This window comes from Protopterus annectens, chromosome 8.part0, assembly GCF_019279795.1.
Source record: "Protopterus annectens isolate FY-2018-M chromosome 8.part0, PAN1.0, whole genome shotgun sequence".
In the NCBI taxonomy this organism is placed as follows: Eukaryota; Metazoa; Chordata; order Ceratodontiformes; family Protopteridae; genus Protopterus; species Protopterus annectens.
The window spans coordinates 1,099,307,462-1,099,333,011 of NC_056741.1; the positions used below are offsets into that span (position 1 = coordinate 1,099,307,462).

The following is a 25,550-nucleotide window of genomic DNA, read 5'->3' on the forward strand; positions in this document are numbered from 1 at the left end:
GTTATCCTTTAGCATGGGGGCTTTGAAACTTTCCACCTCGGTCTTAAGTAACGTGAAATTTGCTTTGAAAAGTTTTTCACAGTGGTTTCTTTTTACGGGGGGGGGTAATGTGGATATCCAAAGTGATTTGTTTATGGTCAGATCTAACAAGCGAGGGGTTGACCTCCAGTGTGGCACACCGGTAACCCATGTTGGTGATGACCAGGTCCAATATGTTGTCACCTCTGGTGGGAGTGTTGACCAGTTGATCCAGGGAGTTTGAGTTTATAAATTCTAGGAAATGTTGGGCAAGGGAGTTAGTACTTGAATAGCTCTCCCAGTTAATGTTTGGGTAATTGCAATCGCCCAATATTAGGGTGTTTGGTAGAACTTTTATGTTTCCCAGTGTTTCCAGAAATGCGGAATGGGGGTCCTGGGACATGGCAGATGATCTGTAGCAACTACAATTTGAATTGCAGTTTTGCCCCTTGTTAGTTGCACGTGGATGATCTCTGAAGCATCGTGCTATGCCACTAACCTGGAGGTGTGGGTATTCTTGATGAATATGGATACGCCCCCGCCTTTTGTATTTCGGTCCGGGTTCTGTGGCCGAAATGTATGGTATCAGTTGTTGCCTGGTAGTGCTGGTGTGCTCTCTGGAGCCTTAAACCAGGTTTCTGTTACTGCACATATATCGATTTTCTCCATACTGAGGAGTGCCTGGAATGCGTGCATTTTGAGGTTTAGACTTCTGGCACTGAGTAGCATTACCCTCAGTTTTTGTTACTTGTGCTACTTATGGCGGTGGGTTTGTCTTTTCAGCCTTGCCTAAAAAAGGCACTATGGGGGTGGCAATAGCCTTGGCCAGTATTAAAGAAGGGTGACAGGTGCAAGCCGTCTCTAGCGAAGCAGCGTGGCTTGTCAAACATGTCATCCCAGGCGGACAGACACTGGATCCCCTTTGAATGACACCAGAAACTTATCCAATTGTTGAAATTGATAATTTTTTTCTTTATATCGTGGTATCATTCTTGGTGATGGCAGGATACTACTCAGGCTTAGGGTCATACCGGCCTGGGCTATAGGATGCGAGAGCTCTTCCATGTCTCTTTTCATGTAGTCCAGGGAGGTACGGCTCAGGACATTCACACCAACATGGACAATGACAGTCGTATTTGTACTTGTTCTGGAGTGACCTGAGTGCTTGTGTTATGTCGCGGATCCTGGCAACTGACAGGCAGCTAACAGTAACCTTCTCCTTATTCAGCCTAGTGAGTGGGACGTCATGTGCCTGAGTATAGAGTCACCTATTACTAGTATGCTGGGTATGTTATTTTGCCTTAAGGGCTGTGACTGCGTGGCACACTGGTTTTGTGAAGTATGTGTTTCATGGTTTGTGTTGGGGGTTGGAGGTTGCGTGGATGTCTGCTTTGGAGGTCTCTGTTGCTTTTGCAGATTTTTATTTAGAGCCTCAGAGTATGTTTTCGTGCATTTATGTGTGTTTTTTGCCGGTGCTGGTTTAATGGGTCTATGCGAGACTGGTGGTGTGACGTAAGTATTTCCCTTCTCCTCCTGACTGTCTGATCCAGTCTTGGGTTGAGAGAGCTTAGCCTCCAGTTTGGCTGTATAACTGCATCTCTTGCATGTATTAGTGTTAATCAGGCTAGGAGGGAGAGGGTTGTCTGTGTACATGAGGCAGTTGTAACATTGCCTCAAAATGCCCAGATTCACCAGTTGGATTGGAGAATACATCTGAAACTGCCCTTTGGACATGCCTGGATAGGTACAGTGAACTGTTTTACTGAATGGCTGGTAAGGTCCAATAGAGAGCATTGTCCTTCTGTACAGTACAGGGGGGGGGTCTAGTGCTAGGGTTTATAAGTGCTTGCTATGAGTTTTGAGCAAGTGCTGGGCTGAGAAATGAGTGGCTTGAGTGCTTAAGTTGAAATTTTGTCTAGTTCCAAGGGAAAAATTGTAGAGGAGACTTTGTGGAACCGGTAATAGTTATACTCTAGCTAACTGGCGCTGCCCGGCGAGCAAAATCGGTCAAATGCGGTTTTTATAGCAGGGAAATGAAAGAGATAGAAATGAGCCCAAAATGGCCAATAAACTACTAATTTCTGGACTGAGACTACTCCAGGGACAGATAGGCTGCTCAAAGCTCTCCTCTCACAGATGAACAGAGAAACTTCCTTCTATCCAAGTAAGATATGGGCAAACACATAGATATGTAACATAGCCCTGAATTCAGCACTAACCTGAAAACTTTTAGTTATGTACTTACCATAACTTTGGATGTATGGGATCCATCTCGCCTACATTCATAACTGATGGGTTCGGAGCCGATCCGTCGGCTCCGACTTGGCCACTATACACTAGAACAAAGTCTCTCATTGGCTGGGTTACCCCTTATCCCATAATGCACCACACCTGCTTCCCCAGATCTTGTTTGTTCGCTTTCATACATACAGGTACAGAACACATACCAATAACTGTAACCAACCAGAGCCCTTCCAGAGGAGAGCTTAGCAAGATCACTATTTCCTCCAAATCCAAAAGGTAGGGGGAAGGAGGGTGGGTATGTATGAATGTAGGCGAGATGGATCCCATACATCCAAAGTTATGGTAAGTACATAACTAAAAGATGTAATGGGATCCTATCTTGCCTACATTCATAATTGATGGGACAGCGTCCCTAGCACCTAAAACCCCGGGTGGCTCACTGGAACACACTCCTGCGAACTGCGGAACCAAATTAAGCTCTGCCTCGGGAAGCCACATCAACCTTGTAATGAGAAATGAAGGTGTGCGGAGAAGACCAAGTAGCAGCCGCACAAATATCATCTATTGAGACTTTGGAGTGAAAAGCTACAGAGGTGGCCATAGCCCTGGTAGAATGAGCTTCGAGTGGGAAAGGCAACTCTCTGCCTGACTGGGAATAAATGAAAGAGATGCAATTCTTAATCCATTTGGCAATGGTGGTTTTGGCAACTAGTAGACCTAACCTATTCTCCGCAAAGGGCACAAACAGTTGGTCAGATTTTCGTGTCCGAGTGGTCCTATCTAAGTAAAAACCCAGTTGCCTGTGAACATCCAACTGGTGGAAGGTATATTCTGCTCTATTAGAGAAATTTGGAAAGAAAACTGGGAGCTCCAATGATTGCTGAATGCATAAAGGGGACTCTACCTTACGCAAAAAGGATGGATTCAATCTAAGGGAAACTCTGTCTTTGTGAAAAATCAAATAAGGAGGAGAAGGACAGAGAGCCTGAAGCTCCGAAACATGCTTAGCAGAAGTTATTGCCACTAGAAAGGCAGTTTTCCACGACAGGAATTTTATATCACAAGTGGCTGCCGGCTCAAAGGGACGGGCAGTTAAAGAGGCCAGAACCAAATTCAAGTCCCAAGGGGGCACGGGATGAGCCATAGGAGGCCCGAGGAGCCAGGCTCCCTTAAGAAAGGACTTGCAAAGTCTGTTAGCCATTAAAGAAGGCTCTATAGCAACATGAAAATTAGATATAGCCGCCAGTTGAACTTTAAGTGTAGAGACTGAAGAGCCTGAATGAAACAATGAAGCTAAAAATTCCAAGACCTGCGGAACTGAGGCCGTAAGAGGATCAATGCCTCGCTGCTGGGCCCAACAAACAAACCTTTTCCATTTGCTGGAATACAGCTTAACGGTAGACGGCTTGTGGGAAGAAGACAAGATGTGCATCACTTCCGAAGAGAAAGATCTCTAACTAAGGATGGAAGTGGAGTAACCAAGCAGCCAGTCGCAAGGACCGGAGGGACAGATGAGAGTGTCCCGACTGATTGGACAACAGATCCGGCAATGGGTCCAGAATCCAGGGGCCCTGTACTGCATACTTCTGAAGGAATGGGAACCAAACCTGACGGGGCCAATGTGGGGCAACCAAAATCATGTGGCACCCGACATGAAGAGCCTTCTGAATCACCCTTGGGAGAAGGGGAATCGGGGGGAAGGCATAAAGGAGACCCGGGGACCAATTGTGGGCTAGAGCATCCCTAGGAAACTGCCCCTGAGAGGGTGTCGGAGTGAAGAACTCTCTGCACTTCGCATTGTTGGGGCTGGCGAACAAGTCGCAACAAGAGAGACCCCATTTGGCGAAGATCTGCGCAGCCACTCTGTTGTTGAGGGACCACTCGTGCGGCAACAGAAGAGTCCTGCTGAGCCTGTCTGCAATCACATTGGCTTTTCCCAGAATGTGCATGGCTACTAAGAAACGTCGAGAGGCTATGGCCCAGTGCCATACTCTCATGGCCTCCCTGCAAAGGGGGTAGGACCTGGTTCCGCCCTGTTTGTTTATGTGCCAAACTACCGACGTTGTCGGATAGGATCGCAATAGTACCTTGGGGAGAGCATGATGAAGTGCCTGTAAAACCAGAAGCACCGCTCTCATTTCCAGGATATTGATGTGAAGGTGCGCCTCGCAATCCTGCCAAGTGCCTTGGACAGACCTGTCCAGATAATGACCCCCCCACCCTATCTGGGAGGCGTCCGTGGTCACTGTGGCAACAGGGGGCTGAAGGGTGAAAGGAAGCCCCCGGTCCAGGTTGGACTGACATAGCCACGAACGGAGGTCCCGACGACAACTGTCCGTAATCAGAACTAGGTGGTTCAGAGGAAGTTCTTGGTATGACCATTGAACCGATAATAGCCATTGCAGCACCCGCATGTGCAGCCTGGCTAACGGTACTAGGAGGATAGTTGCAGCCATCGTGCCCAATAACTGAAGAATCTGTCTGGCAGGAACTCGAGATTTGGGTAACAAATTTAGAACTTGTGATTGTAGAACCTGAATTCTCTCTGATGGCAAAAATGCCCGCATCCTTTTTGTGTCTAACTCTGCGCCTATAAAGGTGATACGCTGAGATGGCCGCAGCACAGATTTTTTCCAATTGAAAGTGATTCCGAGCGAGAGACCCAAGGATACTGTGGCCCTCAGCGCTCGAATCAGTAGATGCTTGGAGGTGGCAGTGAGGAGCCAGTCGTCGAGATAGGGAAACACTTGGAATCCTAGACTTCTCAAGTGAGCTGTCACCACTGCCAGACATTTGGTAAACATCCTGGGGGCTGTGGTGAGACCAAAGGGCAGTGCACGTAACTGGAAATGACTGGTTCCTAGGCAGAAGCGTAAATGACTCCTGGACTCTTGACGTATCAAAATGTGATAGTAAGTGTCCTTGAGGTCTATGGAGCACATCCAGACATCCTTCCCCAATAACGGGAGAATGGACTGAAGGGTGACCATCCGGAACTTCGACTTCTTCACAAAACGATTTAAAGAGCTTAGGTCCAAAATGGGCCTTACGTCCCCTGTCTTTTTTGGCACCAAAAATAATCTTGAGTAAGTTCCTGATCCGATCTGGTCGACGGGGACGGGCTGGATGACCCCTTTGCTTAGCAGCTTTGAAACTTCTACGGCTGCCAGATCCCATTGACTGGGTGGCAAGTCTGGGATTCTCCTTGTAGGAGGAGGGGGCTTGAAAAAGGGGATGAGGTAGCCTCCGGTTACAATGTGAAGCACCCACTGATCCTTGGTTATCGATTCCCAAGCTTGTGGGTGTTTCGCAAAATGACCCCCGACCAGCTCTGGAGAAGCACAGCCGGGCAACATCCTAGGGATGCTGGGGGTAGGAGGAACCACGAAAGGAGTTGCGGTCTCCAGAGTTACGGGGGCCTCTGCCACATCTAGGGCGGCGTCTTCCTGAATTCCCCCCCGCCTCTGGAGGGGGGATCACTCGGTGAAGTAGAGAAGAACTTTTGAGATTTCCTGAACCACATTTTCCCTCCTCTCTGGGCCTTGGGATAAGGTCTAGAGGGAGTGGAAAAACGGGCCCCAACGGCAGTCAAGGTCTTGCCCTCCTGCTCGCACCGAGTAAGTGTGTCCTTCACCTTGGGTCCAAACAAAGACGACCCATCAAAGGGGGCGTCGGCGAAGGAAGACTTAAAGGCCTCCGCGAGTGGACACAAGCGTAACCAGGCTTGTCTCCTAAGAGCCACTCCTGTGCCCGCTGCTCTACTCGTCCCTTCGGCTGCATAGGAAATGAGCCTCATGGACGAGTTGACAATAGAAGATAGGGTAGTATCTGGGTGCGTACGGTCTGTGCTAACACCTCTGGAAGGTTACCCGCAAGGGACTCTCCTAACTCCTTGAAGAGGTCCCTTTGGAGCCTTGTAAAATGAGAGAGATAGTTCAGCGACCGCAGAGTAAAGGTCGCTGAAGAAAGGGTACGCTTCCCGTACCTACCCATGCTCCTAGAATCCTTATTAGGAGGATGAATAGACGCTGAAGCCTCTGCCACGTCCTGCTGAGTGGCAGATGCCACCACCATAGCATCAACTGCAACACCCTTAGTGAGGAATTCCTTCTGGGGAGGGGCTGAAAGAAACTTATTACGCCTGGCAGGCACCGGTTCCGCCGTATCAGGATGTTCTCACACCCTCCGAGAGATTAGATCCAATAACTCGTCGAAGGGTGGAGACACCCAGGAGGAGGAGGGCCCCGAAGACCTTGAGGAAAACTGACTCCTCAGCAGTAGGGGCTTTGGATTGCCAATCGTCTCTCTGTCTCAAGATCTCAAGGATATCCGAGAAGGAGACGTCATCCGAGGACGATTTAGGGGACCCCTCCGCATCATCGAGGTCAGTATCTGAAGTGACGGATTCATCTTGGGAATCAACGTGCTTCCTCTTACACAGTTTCTTCCTTGGGGGTTCATCCGAAGCAGATTCAGAAGGACCCCCCCGGAAGAAGGGAACCCTCCAATGGGGTATCCTCAGGCCCTGGGGCCACACTGTCGTGGGAAAGAATGTCTCCAGAAGCACCAGTACCCAAAACTTGGGAAGGTGAGGTAGAAACCTGCTGAACCGGCAAGGTCATGGCCAGCGCACTCCTCATGGCCTCAAAAGCAGGACCTCCAGACTCCGCAGAGGGCACTTGCTGAGAGACCACGGCGGTACTGGGAATACCTGCGGCCGATGCTCCGAGGGGAAGACTGCGCATCGAAGAGGCGAGCTCCACAGTGTTGCCCTCGGCCCCCGCCGAGGAAGACCCGGTTCCAAACCCTGACACCGAGGACAGGGTAGGAATGAAGGTCGGAGCAGAGAAACTCCGAGGGGGTCCCTGCTCCGACTGGACGATTCCGCTGCGTTCTACCTGCACCGACTCCAACGGTTCCAAGGGGGTCGGAGGAGGAATGAGATGCATGGGATGTGGAATCGGCTCCGAAGCCGCGTGGGCTGGAGCAGAGATCATTTTAGTAAAAACTGGGGACTGGAACAGCCTCTGGATAACCCTATCCAAATCCGAATCCGACAACCTAGAGGATTTGGAGGAAACAGATTGGGGCCGAGAAGACTTCTGCCTCGGCTCCGATAAAGCAGGGGATCGGCTCCGAAAGGGTTCCAGCACTATCGGACCCGAGACCGGGACCGTTTGCAACAGTGTCAGCGCCGAAGGAGGCTCCGGAACAGAGAGGGAAGAGTCTGAGCTGCACACCTCCAACGGCTCCGAGACCAAAGGAGCCGAAGTAGGTGATTGGCCTCTCGATGCACTAACCTGCAGCTCCGACCCAATGGAGCCGAGGGAAGAAGCACCGAGGCAGACCCTTCAGCCATCGGCTCCGAAGCCATTGGAGCCGAGGAAGAAGTCGACCCTTGTTTCTTAGCTGTCGGGTCCGACGAACTGGTCGGAGCAGACGATCTATGCTTCTTGGGTGTCGGGCCCGACGGACTATTCGGAACAGACGATCTCTTCTTTTTAGAAGCTGGAGATGAAGTCAAAGCTTCCTCAAATGAAGGCTTAATCAGACCTCTAAGTATCAGCTTGTTTTTTCTCTCCTGGAGAACCCTGGAGGAAAAAGCGTGACACACACTACAAGTATCCTGTAAATGTTTAGGCCCTAAACAGTACACGCAGACAGCATGGCTGTCTGTAATAGACATTTTATAACTACATTTAGCACACTTTTTGAACCCTGATTTTTGCTCCTTAGACATTTTCAGTAGAAAAAACAGGTAACTGATAGCTAGAAAAAAACAGTAACTAATGTATGGGCTAAAGCCCTCTAACTTAAACGGGCTTAGCCCGACACAACAGGTCAAAAACACAGAGAAAGGAACTACGTGGGCTAAAGCCCTCTAACTTAAACGGGCTTAGCCCGAAAACTATTTCAGTCACACAACAAGAAAAATTAGATAAACATACAATAAGGGCAAAGGCCCTCTAACTTAAACGGGCCTTGCCCAGTACACTAGTAACGCAAAAAATAATAAAATTTAATTTTACACCAAACTGACCACAAATGCTCACAAAGCTGTTAAAACAGCTGTTTGTTTAAATACTGACAGAAACCCTAGTCCAAAAAGACCAAAAGGTCAAGAAAAAACACTTAGCTCCAGCCAAGTCGAGACCACGTCCGGCTTGAAAAGCGGCAAACGAGATCTGGGGAAGCAGGCGTGGTGCATTATGGGATAAGGGGTAGCCCAGCCAATGAGAGACTTCGTTCTAGTGTATAGTGGCCGAGTCGGAGCCGACGGATCGGCTCCGAACCCATCAGTTATGAATGTAGGCGAGATAGGATCCCATTACATCTGGACTATACTAGCTTAGAAAGACGGGAAACAAGTGTGTATATATATATATATATATATATATATATATATACATATACATATACATATATATATATATATATATACATATACATATACATATATATATATATATATATATATATATATATATACATATATATATATATATATATATATATATATATATATATTTTTTTTTTTTTTTCAGAAAATAAAGCAGATATAATCATAAAAACACTTTAAATGCACAGAAAAGGATACTTATTGTTATATATCTCAGATCAGAGTTGTAGTCAATGCCCCTAGTAATAAAGTATGAAGAAACACAAATGCAGTAAAAGCAAATAAAGTGGCAAGTTTTTTTTGTGTTGTACATAAAACAATAGAAAATGAACAAACTGATTTAAACAAGTTACCCAATTAACCAGAAAAAAAGCTCAAAACTGAGCCCAGTTTCCAGCAGTCTTCAATCAGACAAACTCTAACTGAACACTCCTGCCACTAGGGTGCAGGGGAACCTTCTCCAAAAAAAAGATGGCCTGGATCAGTGCTCAAGTTATACAAAGCTAGATTCAGCAGGCGTGAATCTGGTCAATGCTGCAGCAACAAGGTGCACCAATTTCAGAAAGAAACAGTTCACATAAGCAGGCACAATAGGGATGTGACCAGAAATTCCCAGCTCAGAAGGGCAGAATCCAGCCTCACCTCCCACAAGAGTGCAGATCACAAAACTTCTTAATGTAGAATAGCTGGCCTGAAGCCTAAGCGCTTAAGCCAGAACTAAAACACTTTTAGAATAGCAGACACTGAGCCTTCAGTCAGCAATTCCCAGCTTAGAAGGATGTAAGCTACCTGTTCTGCCACAACAATGCACACCACAAACCTTCTTAATGTAAAACTGGTACGAAGCCCAAGTGCTTAAACCAAAAGACTTAGAATAACAGTTACAATTTAATCAGGCTACTACCAAGCAGTAATAAATGCAACAGAATAAATAAAATTGAGTACTTTTAAGAAGAGGCAAAAACAAAATAAAGTAAGAGGAAACACAAATACAGTAAAACCAGACGAATAAAGTGCAATTTTTTTTTGTTAGTAAAGTGCAAGGAGAGAGGAAGTAAGAACCTAAGTGGGTTGGCCTTCTCCAATTTTCTCTCTGTATTAAGTAGAGTGAACACTAGACTGAGAATATGATCTCAATGTACTCGGTTAAGTGAGCAAATGAGTTGGACCCAGGAAGAGTGTTCAAATATAGACTTACAGGAGGGACGGGGAATTCCAGAGCCACCAACACTAACACCAAGACAAGAACAGGGAGGGTGTGTGGGAACTAAAGTACAGTTGTGTACACTTACCATAAATGTAGATTTTCGAGTGTATTCACTGTTGCAGTCTTTACATTTGGGTAATCCTGCTGGCAGGTTGCCCTCAGTCGACCTGAATTCCAAAGTCCTGGGTCCTGCGTCGGCCGCTGTCGCCCCCTCCCTGACGTCAGGTTGTCAGGGGTATAAAAGATGCGGCAGACGCCATTTACTTTAGTTTTTCTTGCCCCAGATGTCAGGTGTCCCCTAAAAGGGTAGCCAAATTTTATATATGTATAAATACATGCACCAATATAAGCTTTACCTTCATCTACAAGCAAATACACCACATAGGTTGTATAAATTAGAGAAGGAAAGATAGGTTCCATCAGAAGAAAGGGGGATGGCGGGTGGATAACCTAGACTGCAACAGTGAATACACTTGAACATCTACATTTATGGTAAGTGTACACAACTGTACTATGTTCTTCGTGCTTCACTGATGCAGTCATTACATTTGGGAAGATTCCCAAAGCTATGGTTGGGAGGCTGGAGTTAAACCGCATTAGGAGCAGCTATGAGACCGTGCAGAACTGCAGTGGCAAAGCCTGCCCTGGATTCAGAGTAGAGTGACAAATGATAGTGCTTTGTAAAGTTGTGCACTGAACTCCAAGTAGCTGCCTCTAAAATGTCCTTGGTTGGTACTCTCCTGAGAAAGGCTGCTGAAGTGGCTGCAGCTCTGGTTGAATGTGGCCTAATGCCCTTAGGCACTAGCTTGCCATGTTGCAAGTAGCAGAAACAAATGCAGTGGGCTATCCATTTTGAAATAGTCTGCTATGAGATAGCCTTTCCTTGTGATCCTGCAGCATATGCCACTAGTAATTGCTGTGTCTTTCTGAAAACTTCGGTTCTGTCCAAGTAGCATCTAAGCTGTCTGTGTACGTCCAAAGAATGCAGAAGTATTTTCCCCTTGTTCTGTGGATTTGGATAAAAAGTTGGCAGATGAATGGTTTGGTTAAGAGCCACACTGGACACCACTTTAGGCATAAATATTGGGTTTGTCCTCAGGGAGACCCTGTCCGGATAAAAAATGATAAAAGGTTCCACAGCTATGAGTGACTGTAGCTCTGAAACTCGTCTTGCAGAAGTTATTGCTAGGAGAAGTGCTGTTTTCCAAGATAAAAACTTTATATCAGCATTAGCAGCTGGCTCAAAAGGAGGCAGGGTGAGTTTTTCCAAGACATAGTTGAGGTCCCATGCAGGCATTGGTGATCTCCTTGGAGGCCTTAAATTTTTGGCTCCTCTGAGGTACTGTTTTAATAAGGGATGAGAAAAGATTGGTGAATCTACATTGTAATCAGCCGAAATGGCAGAGGCATGAATTTTAATAGATGAGAAAGATAGGCCTTTGTCCAGCATCTCAGTTAAGTATTGTAAAATCTGAGGAATATTTGGCACAGCTGTATCTGTTCCTTGTGCCTGGTTCCAAGCAAAGAATCTCTTCCATTTTCCAGCATAAGATTTTCTAGTACTAGGCCTTCTGGCTTCCAAAATGACATCCATCACAGCTTTGCTGGGAGGTGTGTTTTGTATGACTACATTATCCACCATGCTGCCAAGTTTAAAGTCCTGAGCTGGCTGTGCAGGACCTGATTGTTTTGCTGGGGCAGTAGATGCGGTACTTGAGGAAGGGTCCAAGCTGGCCATTGAGACAAGCTCCTTAACATTGGGTACCAGTGCTGGCCGGGCCAGTCTGGTGCAATCAGTATCATCTCTGGCTTCTCCTGTATGACCTTTAGGAGTACCTTGGGGAGGAGAGGCAAAGGGGGAAAGGCATATACTGACAGGTTTTTCCAGCTGAAGGATAGGGCATCCACTTTCCATGCTTGTCTCTGATAAATCCTTGTGCAGAATCTCTTTAGTTGGTAGTTGTGAGGGGAGGCAAATAGATCTATGTCTGGGCATCCCCACTTCCTTGTTATCATGCTGAAGATTTGTGGATCCAGCTGACACTCGTGGGGATCCATGAGGCTTCTGCTTAGTTTGTCTGCCAGAGTATTTTTCCTTCCTGGCAGGAACTGTGCCTGCAGATGTACTTGGTAAGTCAATGCTGTGTCCCACAAAGTCATGGCTAGTCTGCAAAGGGGGTGAGAATGTGTGTGTCCCCCTCCTTGTTTATATACCACATGACCATGGTGTTGTCTGTCTTTTATCAGTAGTTGTCCTGGTTGAAGTAGGTCCTTGAAGGCTGTCAGGGCATTTTGAACAGCTAGCATATTTTCTGATTAATATGTAGATGCATTTGGTTTGAGGTCCATGTTCCCTGAATGCAATTTCCTGCCATGTGGGCCCCCCAGGCATAATCTGACGCATTCGTTGTTAGTGTTTGCCTGGCTGGGGGTAATGTGAATGGCTGTCCCTTGTTTTGGTGACAAGCCTTTGCCCACCATCGAAACTCCTGTTGCAGGCAGGGAATGAGAGTAATCATAGTTTCCAGGCTTTGGCAGTGTTGAGTCCAAACACTTTTTAGGTACCATTGAAATTTCCTCATATGCAGTCCTGCATATGGAATTAGCAGGAAGCAGGATGCAGGATGCCATGAAGCCCAAAGCCTGCAGAATTTTTCTTGCAGATAACTGGGCCTTTGTTGCTAACATTTTGAAATAGGTAGTCAGTTGTCTTTGTTTGTCTGGCGTGAGATAAGCCATCTGGGCAGTTGTATTTAAGCTTGCACCCAAGAATATTATCTCTTGAGAGGGTACTAGTTTTGATTTCTTTTTGTTGACTGTGTACCCTAGGCATGTTAGAAGTTTTTTCACAAACGCCAGATGCTGTAGAAGGATGTCCTTGTTCTCTGCTTGAATTAGACAGTCGTCCAAGTAAGGATATATTTGTATTCCTCTGTCTTCAGAATGCAATTACTGGTGCCAGGCACTTTGTAAAGACCCTGGGCACAGTACATAAGCCAAAGGGCAGTGCAGAGAATCGGTAATGCATTGAGCCAGCCTTGAATCTGAGGTATCTTCTGACTATTTGTCTGATTGGGACATGCAGGTATGCCTCTTTTAGGTCTAAAGTTACAAGCCAAGCGTTCTTACCCAGTATGGGCAGTAGCTGCTGTAAAGTCAACATTATGAATTTTGGTATATCCAGGAATGTATTCAGAATCAATAGGTCCAGTATTGGCCTCCAGGCCTTGTCCTTTCTGGGTACCTAGAACAGTCTTGAGTAAAATCCTTGTCCCTGCTCTTGCTCTGGCACTTGTTGAATGGCCCTCATGTCCATGAGGGATGAGACTTGTTTTTGTGCCTCTGCCCATTGATATTTTGGCAGATCTGGCCAGTCGTTTCCCTTTGGCAGGGTATGGAAATGAAGTTGCAGCCTTGTGACACGATATTTAGAACTCACTTGTCCTGGGTTATAATGTGTCAATTTTGAGAAAAAAGTGCTAATTTTCCCCCTAAGGGTGCTACCAGGAAATAAGTGCTTGGTGCAGGCAGGGGGAAGTCATTGGGACTGTTTCCTGTAAGGTTGTGATATGACTTCTCCATTTTTGGAGGTAGAAGCACCCCATTGCTTTGACCTGTATGAACCTTGCGCCTGGGATCTGCCTCTATGGCGTCTGGGTCTGCCCCTTTGAGGTCTGTCTGACACAGGAAAGGACCAATTCTTTGTTGGCCAGTGTCTACTAAACCTAGGTGGCTGTACCTGTAAGAAATCTTTGACCATTTGCATAGATTTAGCCTTGTCCTCCATTTTCTTTAACACCTCCTCTGCCTTAACACCAAACCAAGAAACATGCTGTAAAGGTGCATCTAATAATTTAACTTTAACATGATCAGGCAGATTTTGCTCCTTTAACAAAGCATGCCTTCTAATTACAGAACCTGTAACTGCGGCCCTGCAGGAGGCCTCTACAGAATCAAAACCACATTGCAAAGTATGCTTTCCAACTTGTTCAGCTGCATGCAATATATAATGCATTTCCTTGTTTTCTGCACATTCAGAACTTAACAGCATTTTCTGTTTAAGCAATGCCATGACATGTTGCTGATATTTGAGCATATGAAAATGACAGGTTAACCCTTATAGCCAAGGTAGCAGATGTGTAAACCTTTTTTCCCCATCTATCTAGTGCCCTAGAATCTCTGTCAGAAGGGGTAGGGTTTTTTGTAATGGAAGCCTTAACACCCTTGGGACCCTGAGAAATAGTTTCTGGGTCTGCAGCAGGGTTTTTAAAAAGGAATTTATGTGAGTCAGGAACCCTGTAATATCTGTCAGGCTTAACAGGAGCTGGAGGTAAGGAGTCAGGGGTAAGGCTAGACTGCGAAAACACATCTACAATGTTTAACACAGGAGGGATGGCTAGTGGCTTGTGCTGAGATAGTAACAGGAAATCCCTGAGCCTCGTTTTAGACTCTGAAAAATCTTAGCTCTCCCAGTGGAAATGCTCCCTCATGGTATATAAGGTTTCCCCAAAAGAATAATCCTCAGAAGGAGAAGCTGAAGGTATGGATTTCTTCAGCATCAGAATCCTCATGGGGGGAAAAGAATATTACTGATCAGAAGAGGAATCGGAAGAAATAGAAACCTGATCTGAAGATTCATAGTCAGTCTCTTGCCTAGGCCTCTTATCAGGAGGGGGTTGGGAACCCCTGATTAAGGTAATCAAGTCTTCGGCCATTTTGAGCATCTGTTTTTTGGGCATGGAGGCCTGTCCACATGGCTCTTGAGGTTGCTTCTTTGCCTTTGAAGGTGCTTTAGTCTTTGAAGTCAATTTACTGTATAGATGTTTGGGTCTAAAAACACCCTCAGAAGCCGGTGCCTGCTCAGTGGTTCCGGACACATCTGAAGGAATAACATCAGAGGCTCCAATACCTTGAGTTTCCAGTGGCATGGCCGACTCCACGTGGGAGTTGGTAGCGGCCTGCAACTCTAAAGTAGCGGTCATCAGGGGCTGCAAAAGCGCCTCACTGAGAACCAGCAAACCGGCGACTGGCTAAGGAGAAGCTTCGTCATCGGTTTTGGGCCTCGGTCTTTTTTTTTTCTTTGCGTTTTTTGTGAACTCCGGTAGTCGGGTGGCTTTCCGACAACATTTCTGGATAATTAAATCGGCACCCAAAGCAGTTTAAAGCAAAATCATACCGATGCTTAATAGTGCATTGGTTAAATCTAGCACAAAACCAACAACCCAGAAAATTGTGATCAGGGCCTAAGCAAGGAATACAGTAAGAATGAAAGACATTATGAGGTTATTTGCTTCCCACAAGAAATACAATTATTAACTTTTTCTGACATCGGTTCTGGAGCAAGAAAAAATTTTCCCCAACGGGGTACTTAGCTTTATAGAAGACTTCGGATCTGAAATTCGAACTCGAAAATCTCAGGAGTCGACCGGCACTTGCTAACTGCTTTGGCTTCGGGCACCGCGCGGCAAGAAAGACTAAAGAAAATAGCGTCGGCCGCATCTTTTATACCCCTGATGACCTAACGTCAGGGAGGGGGCGACAGCGGCTGACGCAGTACCCAGGACTTTGGAATTCAGGCCGACTGAGTGCAACCCTGCCAGCAGGATTACCCAAATGTAATGACTGCAACAGTGAAACACAAAGAACATCTGCAGAGAGACACACAGCACACTACTCAATGAAACAATTAGGTAACAGAAAAAAATTAAATACAGTACTTTTAAACTGCAAGTTTGCACTTAACAGAAGACTAAAATACAATGCTGCAAGTTTGCACTTAACTTCAGCTTCTAATGCAGGTGATTATAGCCAACCAAGTCTCTCAGAAACTGAGCATAACATTAATTTTCAAACTCTGTGGCTAGCACTTAAAGTACAGAGGAAGCCCTCTAGGCTAACAGTTAAATATCAGATAAAGAAGTGAGAAGACCACCACCACCTCTTATAGCAGAGAGACACACGGCACACTTCTCAATGAAACAATTGGGTAACAGAAAAAAATGAAATACAGTACTTTTAAAACTGCAAGTTTGTACTTAGAAGACTAAAATACAATACTGCAAGTTTGCACTTCAGCTTCTAATGCAGATGATTGTAGCTAACCAAGTCTCTCAAAAATAAGCATGGTTCCTTCCAGCTTTACTTACCCAATCTCAAATGTCTTTTCAATCGATACTTCTTAAAATGGCTGCTATTAGCCATCTGGTGGAAAATATCTAGGAAAAAAAGTAAACTAACTATTACTTCATGGAGTCTTCACATACATATAAAAAAAAAAAAAAGAGACTCTGGAGAAAGCATAATACTCTTTCACTGATAATGCTGAAGAAAGAAATTTCCTAGGAATATATCACCTACTGGTGCAAGGATTTCATGAAATTAAAGTCTAGAGACAGTAACTCTTTTGATAAATGGTACGCAGAATGAAGTCAGAAGATACATGAACATCTGTATACACTGTCAACATCAGCAATAACAATAATGCAGAAAAGAAACAAAACACTCTTGTTTCAAAAAAGAAAGAAAGAAAGAAATGTTAAAAACAAATGTTTTTTTTTTTCCTGCAGAGTCCTAAAGAATGTATCTCAAGAGTCTTTTGTAAAAGCAACACTGTAACACAATTTAATAAGTCTTACTGATATGTCTTATATTGCCAGTCATTATCAAATGGTCAAACCAAGAAGTAGCTGAAGATGTGATGATCCTTGTTCCCTAACTGACAGTCTGAAATCTGCACTTGATTACAACAAGCTACTTCTAAAAATGCATGATGAATCTGGACAGCACAGTGTCTCTCTCTGCCTCATAATTTCAATGTCCAACATTCACTTCTGAACACTGATTATCTGTGTGGAGTCTACATGCCTTTGATATTAGTGGGTTCCTTTAAGTATGCTGCTTTCTTCCCATCTCATACATGTTACATTTACTTCTTCCCCTAAGGCACAAGGTCATGGCTGAGAAGGGTATGAGATTGACTAGTTCACCTACATGGTTAAGAAATGAACAAATTAAATGAAGAAACTAGCACCACCTACAGAAAAATAAAACAAAAAATGTGTGCTTTGTGTATTTGATATATATATATATATATATATATATATATATATATATATATATATAATGTGTGTGTATAAGAAACATGTTTTACATACAATTTATACACACTTTTTTGTTGTGAATAGCCTTAAACTGATGGCAACAAATAAACATGAATACATATAAAACAGAGAAAGAGAGACAAATCATCAAAGCAGAGAGCAAGCCTTTATCTTGTGGCTTCTAATTACAAACACCAGCCTCCCTGGCTTGTACTAAAGACTGGCTCAGTTTATAGACAATTCTCACATAATGGATGAAGACAGTAACAACATCCTCAGTTGTACAGCTTACACCATGTGCTGGAGAGATATTGGTTATCTGTTTATGGTATTTTGTGTACCAGTTTCTTAGATCCGATGGATTCTCAGGTATACAGCAGTATACTGACCAGAAATGGTAAGTGGCTAGTGGACAGTGAGCTGTGGTGACTGCCCAATAGCGTGATGGATGTATTTATCTCATGCTGTCTCTGGCAAAAACTAGACTTTTTGTGAATCTGGCTGTTTCTCCTAATCACCTTTCATACAAAAATGTACAACATGTTGTTCTAGTGATTTTAAAATAAAAACATACTTTACTGGAGTGTGTCCCTCTGCATCCATTAACAGTTGTAGCACAAAGCCAAATAACATAAACCATAAAAGCCACCAAATAAATGGTTGCTTCACAATAAGGAGCCCTGGTTTAATGTACAAGTGGATCTATAATAAATTTATACAATGTAATATCACTATTCTTTCTGCAAATATTAAGTACACTTCGTGGTACAAGAGTAGTACATAAATGAAAAGAACAAGTGCTGAACTGGCTATAACAGATCAAGCTGATGAGAAAATGCTAGTTATAAAATATATACAGTGCACACAATATATACTATATGACAAACTGATGACTTGACTCAGGGAAGTACAGTTTTGTACCTACCATAAATGCAGATGTCCGATAGATATGCAACTGCAGTCCTTACATATGGGTTATCCTGCCTCAGGCAGCCCTTCGGTCGGCCGGATTCCAAAGTCTGGGTCCGGCGTCGGCTGATGTCGCCTCCTCCCCGACGTCAGAGCGGCTGGGGTATAAAAGCATCAGCCGATGCCATCTTCTTCAGTGTTTCTTGCCCCAGATGCCAGGTGCCCTCCAAGGAAGGCTAAATTTAGAAACTGGATAAAAAATTCCAGACATACACAACAGTAATAAACAGATACACCATAACAGATATCTCCAGCTAATTTGAAAAAGGGGGAGTGGAGCCAAAAGGAGAATATACAGAGGGGTAGGAGGGAGGGAAAACCTGACTGCAGTTGCATATTTATCGGACATCTACATTTATGGTAGGTACAAAACTGTACTATGTCCTTCAAGAATGCAACTGCAGTCCTTACATATGGGTTGAATACCATAGCCAAGCTGGGGGTGGTAGGCTCTAAGATAAAGATGGTGTAGCTAAAATGCCCTGCAGGACTGCCGAAGCAAAGCCTGCTCGGGATCTGGAATATAAAGGCAGGGTGTAGTGCTTGGAAAATGTATGCACGGAGCTCCATGTAGCAGCTTCTAGAATGTCCTTTGTAGCCACCCCTCTTAGAAAGGCTGTGGAGGTGGCTATAGCTCTGGTGGAGTGTGGCCTGATATTGGCTGGCACACCTTTTCCATGGAAAGAATAAAAGAATCTGATGCAGTGTCCAATCCATTTTGAAATTGTTTGTTTGGAAATTGCCTTTCCATGCACTCCAGCAGCGTAAGCTACAAATAGTTGGTCAGACTTTCTGTTATCTTTTGTTCTGTCCAAGTAGTAGCGCAGTTGTCTGTGTATGTCCAAAGTGTGCAGCAGCTTTTCTCCTTTATTTTGAGGATTGGGAAAGAAGGTAGGCAGGTGAATTGCTTGATTTAGAGACACCCTGGATATCACTTTTGGCATGAATGAAGGATTGGTTCTTAAAGAAACTCTGTCCTGATGAAAAATGAGAACTGGAGGTACTGGCATGAGGGCCTGTATCTCCGAGACTCTTCTTGCTGAGGTAAATGCCAATAGGAAAACTGTTTTCCAGGAGAGAAATTTCAATTCTGAAGATGCTGCTGGCTCAAAAGGAGGAAGAGTTAATTTTTCCAACACGAAGTTGAGGTCCCATGCAGGCACTGGTGGTTTTCTGGGAGGTTTGATATTCTTTATCCCTCTTAGAAACTGTCTTAGCAAAGGATGTGAAAACACAGGTGGATCACTGTTGTATTTTGCTGAAATTGCTGAAGCCTGTATTTTTATGGAAGAATATGAAAGTCCATTATGTAGCATTTCTGCCAAGTATTCTAGTATCTGTGGGATGCTAATTACTGATGCATCCTGACCCTTGTTGGCATTCCAGATGTTGAATCTCTTCCATTTGGCTGAATAAGTTTTTCTGGTGGAAGGTCTGCGTGCTTCCAGTAAGATCTGTTGAACTTCCTTGGAGAGAGATATGGGGAGAAGTCATGGAACCCTCCAAGCTGCCAGCTGCAGAGTTTGCAGGTTGGGATGAGCCGTCCTGTAATTGTGCTGAGTCAAAAGCAGAGGCCATTGAGGCAGGGGCCATGGCTTGGTGCAAGTTATGCTCCTTAGTAATGGATACCAGTGCTGTCTTGGCCAGTCTGGAGCTATCAAAATGCCTTTCGGTTGTTCTGCTTTGATCTTCAGTAACACCTTGGTCATTAATGGTAGAGCTGGGAATGCATAGATTGTTAGAGAGTTCCAGCTGAAGGAGAGAGCATCCATTCTCCAGCCTTGAGGATGGTGTGTCCTCGAGCAGAACTTCTTCAGATGATGATTGAGGTGTGAGGCAAAGAGATCTATGTCCGGCCTCCCCCATGCATGAGTTATTTGTGAAAAAATGTCTGGATGCAACATCCATTCGTGCGGGTCCAAGATGTTTCTGCTTAGACTGTCTGCCAGAACGAACATTGTCCTTGCCTGGAACAAACTGGGATTGCAACTGTATGTTCAGTTTCAGGGACTTTTCCCAAAGAGTCATTGTTAGTCTGCAGAGGGGGTAAGAATGCGTACCTCCCTGTTTGTTTATGTACCACATAACAGTGGTGTTGTCTGTCTTTATTAGCAGATGACCTTGCTGAAGAAATTTTCCGAAGGCCTCGATTGCATGAATTACTGCTAACATCTCTTTTTGATTGATGTGTAGATGCACTTCCCAGGGTGCCCATTGCCCTTGAATGCATCTGCCCTCCATGTGCGCCCCCCATCCATGATCATGTAATAGTTTGGCTTGTTTGAGGTTTGTTGAAAGACATGCCTTTGTTTAGCTGGCTTGCTTGAGCCCACCACAAAAATTCCTTTTGTAGACATGGAATGAGTGGAATAATTGCTTCTAAGTTGTGGCTGTGTTGAGACCATAAACTTTTTAGGTACCATTGTAGTTTTCTCATGTGTAATCTTGCCAGTGGAATCAGTAGAATGCAAGATGCTATGAAACCCAGGGCCTGCAGGATTTTCCTTGCAGTCATGTGGATGAGCTTTGCTAGGCTTTTGAAGTAATCTGGTAATTGTTCTTGTTTCTCTTCTGTGAGGAAGGCCATTTGTGATTTTGTGTCCAGTTTGGCTCCTAGAAAAATTATTTGTTGGGATGGCAGTAGTCTTGATTTTTGAATGTTGACTGTGTATCCAAAAGCCTGTAGTAAGTGAATGACATAATTCAAGTTTTTTATCAAGGCTTGCTTGCTGTCCGCTTGTATAAGGCAGTCGTCCAGGTAAGGGTATATTTGTATCCCCTGGAGTCTGCAGTGTGCAATTACTGATGCCAGGCATTTCGTGAATACTCTGGGTGCAGTAGATAAGCCAAAAGGCAATGCTGAGAATTGATAATGCTCTGACCCTGCAAGAAATCTGAGGTATCTTTGCAACTGTGTCTGATTGGGACATGCAGGTATGCCTCCTTGAGGTCCAGAGTAACCAGCCAAGACCCCTTGCCCAGCATGGGAAGAAGTTGCTGTAGCGTCAGCATTTTGAATTTTGGCACAATGAGAAAAGTGTTTAGAGCGGACAAATCCAGTATAGGTCTCCATTGCTTTTCTTTTCTTGGAACAAGGAACAATCTTGAGTAGAATCCCTGGCCTTGTTCCTGAGGAGGAACCTTTTCTATTGCTTTGATTTGTAGCAGCTTTGAAACTTGTATGAGTGCCTCTGCCCTTTGATTTTGTGGCAGGTTTGGCATGCCTTGTCTTGTTGGTAAAGTATGGAAGTGGAACCTGTAACCTTGGTCTATTATGTCTAGAATCCATTTGTCCTTTGTTAAAACGTGCCAATTTTTTGAAAATAAGGATAATCTTCCGCCTAAAGGTGCTGCTCTTTGAGCCTTGGTCAGCGGAGTCAAGGTCAAGTCATTGTGATTGTCCCTGTGGAGCAGTAGGAGTCCCTGCGCCACTTCTCTGATTAGTCGGTTGCCATTGGCGTCCCCTGTAGGATTCTCGGTATTGCCCTCTCCCTCGAGCACGCCTGTTTTTTCCCTTTTGGAACTTGTCAGTGTCTGGAAAGGAACAATTCTTCGAAGGCCAATTCCTGCTGAACCTTGGTGGCTGAACCTGGAGGAAATCTTTGACTGTTTGCACTGATTTAGCCTTTTCCTCAATTGATTTCAACACATCCTGAGCATTAGCACCAAATAGCTTGTGTTTTTCCAGAGGTGCATCTAGAAGCTTTACTTTAACATGATCTGGCAATGCCTGTTCTTTCAACCAAGCATGCCTACGTATGACGGCCCCTGTCATAGCTGCCCTACATGAAGGTTCCAATGCATCATAACCACACTGAAGAAAATGATTGCTAACCTGCTGTGTATTATGAACCAAATCCTGCAAGGCCTTTCTATCTAAAGGCTCAGGAGAGGCTAACTTTTTCTGCAAATCATCCATCAAGAAATCCTGATACTGAAACATATGAAAACGACAATTAAGGGCCCTCATGGCAAGGGTGGTTGAGGTATAAACTTTTTTGCCCCACCTCTCCAGGGACCTAGATTCCCTGTCTGCGGGCAAAGGATTTTTGACCGTGGAGGTGGCCACTCCTTTGGGCCCCTGGGAAATAGTTTCTAGATCAACAGAATGGGCCTTAAAGAGATGTTTATGAGTTTCAGGAACCCTGTAGTATCTGTCTGGCTTGAGAGGAGCAGGAGGGAGAGAATCAGGAGAAGCACTCGAGTCTGAGTGCACATCATCCAATACGTCTAACACTGGTGGGATAGCTAAAGTTCTGTGCTGGGGTAACTTAAGGAAAGTACGAAGCCGTTTCCTGGAGTCAGAGAATTCCTGGCCCTGCCACTGAAAATGCTCTCTCATGGAGTGGAGAATTTCCCCGAAAGAAATATCCTCAGGAGGAGAGGCAGAAGGAATAGATTCCTCAGCATCAGAATCCTCGTAGGCCTGGAAAGATTCTTCCTGGGCATCTGAATGGTCTGAGTCACCAGAGGCTTCATCTGAGGAAAGGGTATCTGTCTGCTCAACCCTAGGCCTTTTGTCTGAAGGTGGCTGAGAACCTCTGTCAGGATGAGTCTGGGAGCCTCTGATTAAGGAAATTAGATCTGCAGCTAAAGTCATGATCTGTTTATCAGAAGTGGGACCCTGAGAAAAAGATTTAGGAGGGTGAGACTTAGCCTGGCTGGCAGCCTTAGCACGTGTGTAGGCCTTGATGGACACAGACACCGAAGGCATAGCTGCCCCACGTGCTGGAGTAACTTTGTCCACCGGTATGGTCTCCGGCAAATCTTGGGCTTCGGTTTCAGGAGGAAAATCAACAACCGGCACCGGGGTAGGCTCCGGGGCCGAAGTGAACGGTAAAGCGGTGTCGTCGGTCTGGAGCGGTAGAATTACCGCCTCCGAAGAGACTGATGCACTTGTGGTAGGTTTGGGCGCGGTGTCGGTGGAAGTCGCGGGCCGAGAATGTCAGTCCCGGTCCTTCCGTTTTTTTTGGAAATATGTGTTGTCGGTTGTTCCGACGACATGATATAGGAGTACTTTTCGCCAAAAACGTCTTCAGCAAATTCTGCCCGGCACCTGTGTGTGCGCTTATTGAAGCAAGCATAGGCAGCACAGGCCGAGACGTCGTGGTCTGGGCCAAGGCAGGGAAGGCAGTAAGAATGGAAGTCCTTATGAGGTATTGGTTTACCACAAGACAAACAGTTATTAACTTTTGCAGTTTTATCTGACATCGGCTGAGGCAAGAAAAGGTTCCCCAACGGGGTACTTAGCTTTTTGATGACTTTGGTTACTGAAAACACAGGAGCTGGCCGACCGGCACTTGCAAACTGCTTCTGCTTCGGGCACCGTGCGGCAAGAAAGACTGAAAAAGATGACGTTGGCTGATGCTTTTATACCCCAGCCGCTCTGACGTCGGGGAGGAGGCGACATCAGCCGACGCCGGACCCAGACTTTGGAATCCGGCCGACCGAAGGGCTGCCTGAGGCAGGACAACCCATATGTAAGGACTGCAGTTGCATTCTTGAAGGACATCAGTATAATTTCTTTGATGTTATGAATCCAACGATTCCAACCATAAGTGGTCTACCAAAGGTGCCTAAGAATGAACGAGATCCACCTATGCGTCCCATAGTCGCAGGTAAAGGGTGGATCACTGAACCACTCTCTGTCTTTCTGGAGGACGAATTGAAGCAAGTGCTACCCAAAGCTGAAACAGTACTATGTGATACACCTCAGTTTCTCAACCGCTTTTACAAGGAGATAGGCACTAGAATTAATTATGAAAGCCTATTACTTCTGACCATGGAAATTTGCAGCCTCTTCACTGTAATACTGAATGAGTTTGGTATTGAATGTATTAGAAAATCATGTTGACACCTCTTATCTGTAGCCTACTAGAAATAGTGCTTGAGAATAATATTTTCATCTATGGAGAAGTGCATTATTGGCAAAAGTGGGCGTTGTCATGGGTACCCCATGCGCGAATAGCTATTCCAACTTGGTCTTAGCACAATGGGAAAATTAATGGGCGATAGACCCAAACAATATATGTAACACACAGCTGGTCTCTTACAACGGTTTTGTGGGTGATATCTTTATTGTCTGGGAAGTTGACGAATGCAGTTTATGTGAATTCGTTGGTTACTTGGAAAGTACCACTGGCTTTCTTGAATTTGAACTGAAAGTGTCAGCTAGAACAATAGACTTTCTGGATGTAAGGTTGACCTTGGATACCACAAAAGGAATAGACACCAGCATTTTCAGAAAACCTACATGACGTAATCATATGTTACATCAGACGAACATGCACCCAAGGCACATCTTCCACAACCTTGTCAAGAACCAGGTAACGGGAGTGTCCAAATTGTGCACTCGCACTGATGATTATTTGGATGAACAAAAGAAATTAATCTGTTTGTTTACAAAGAGAGATTACAAAAGGAATAAAATATATATATGGAACATGATGAAGCAGTGGAAATAAGGGAGAGTAGAGGAGATCCCTATTACTCACAAGATTGCAACAGCGCAATGACTGTGCCTAGACAATGAACCAGTCAATTGAGATGTATTGAGAATGGATATTCAAGCTACGAGCACACCAGGACCCAGGTCTTAACCAATCCATTACCATCAAACCCTTACTTGAAGCACGTAAATTGAAATGAAGGTTCAGCAGTTTCAGATGAGATAGATATGCTTAATATTAACATCAGATTCAGGTTTTTAGGTTTATTATGGTCTCAGATATATATATTAATGAGAGTCTGACTTGGTTATTTATAATGATGTCTTTGTATATAACACAAATAGGTGGTAGCACCTTTTTTAGAGTATCCAAGAATTTTATTTAGTCAACATTTTTGTTAAACAATTCATGTTTTTATATTGATTTTATGCAGGCACTGTGTATGTATGTATGTATGTATGTATATATATATATATATATATATATATATATATATATATATGTAAATAAAATCAGATTTATACATGCTACCTACAGCATAGTAATACACCTAGGTATTTATCTATATTTATATATATATATATATATATATATATATATATATATATATATATATATATATATATATATATATATATATATATATATACATACAGATAGAATTATGGTATCCATAAAACATCAATTTATTTATTATCTTTCATTATTATTATGATTATTGTTAGCATTTATTATGAATATATTCAGCATGAGAATTTTTATGACTTGATTTTTTGTGGGTTCTGGGGTTTATTATATGAAATGTTACTATGTGAGTATTGTACATTGTAGGAACTTTGAAATATAACTTTAAATCACTTGATTAATTAATTGTTTGGTCCTGAGTGTTTTCAATTAATGATAATTCTTATAATGTCAGCATTTGCTTAGTTAATTGAGATCTGATGAAGCGTACCTGGGATGTACGCAAAAGCGCTCATCTTGTCTACATTAAAATATTTTCATTTTTCGTGGTGGTCCGCTATCGTCTTTATCAGTCGATTGAGATGTACACTAACCTATAGCTCCGATAATGCCTGCTTACGTGGGATAATCAAGACGTATTGGCTGATTTTGATTTCCGATCCAAAAATCAGGAACATAGTGGGTGATTCCCCCAGTTT

At 44.3% G+C, this 25,550-nt stretch overlaps 1 protein-coding gene across 43 annotated transcripts in view; it reads right to left on the reverse strand.

The window, feature by feature from the left end:
• The window catches only part of LOC122809254 (titin-like), a 3,339,665-nt gene that overhangs the window by 1,421,819 nt on the left and 1,892,296 nt on the right, over positions 1-25,550 (reverse strand). For all 43 annotated transcript variants that reach the window (XM_044080625.1, XM_044080596.1, XM_044080621.1 and 40 more), the window contains one exon: positions 16,016-16,084. In XM_044080625.1, coding sequence (XP_043936560.1) covers positions 16,016-16,084 — 69 coding nt within the window. The remainder of the gene's footprint in view (positions 1-16,015; positions 16,085-25,550) is intronic.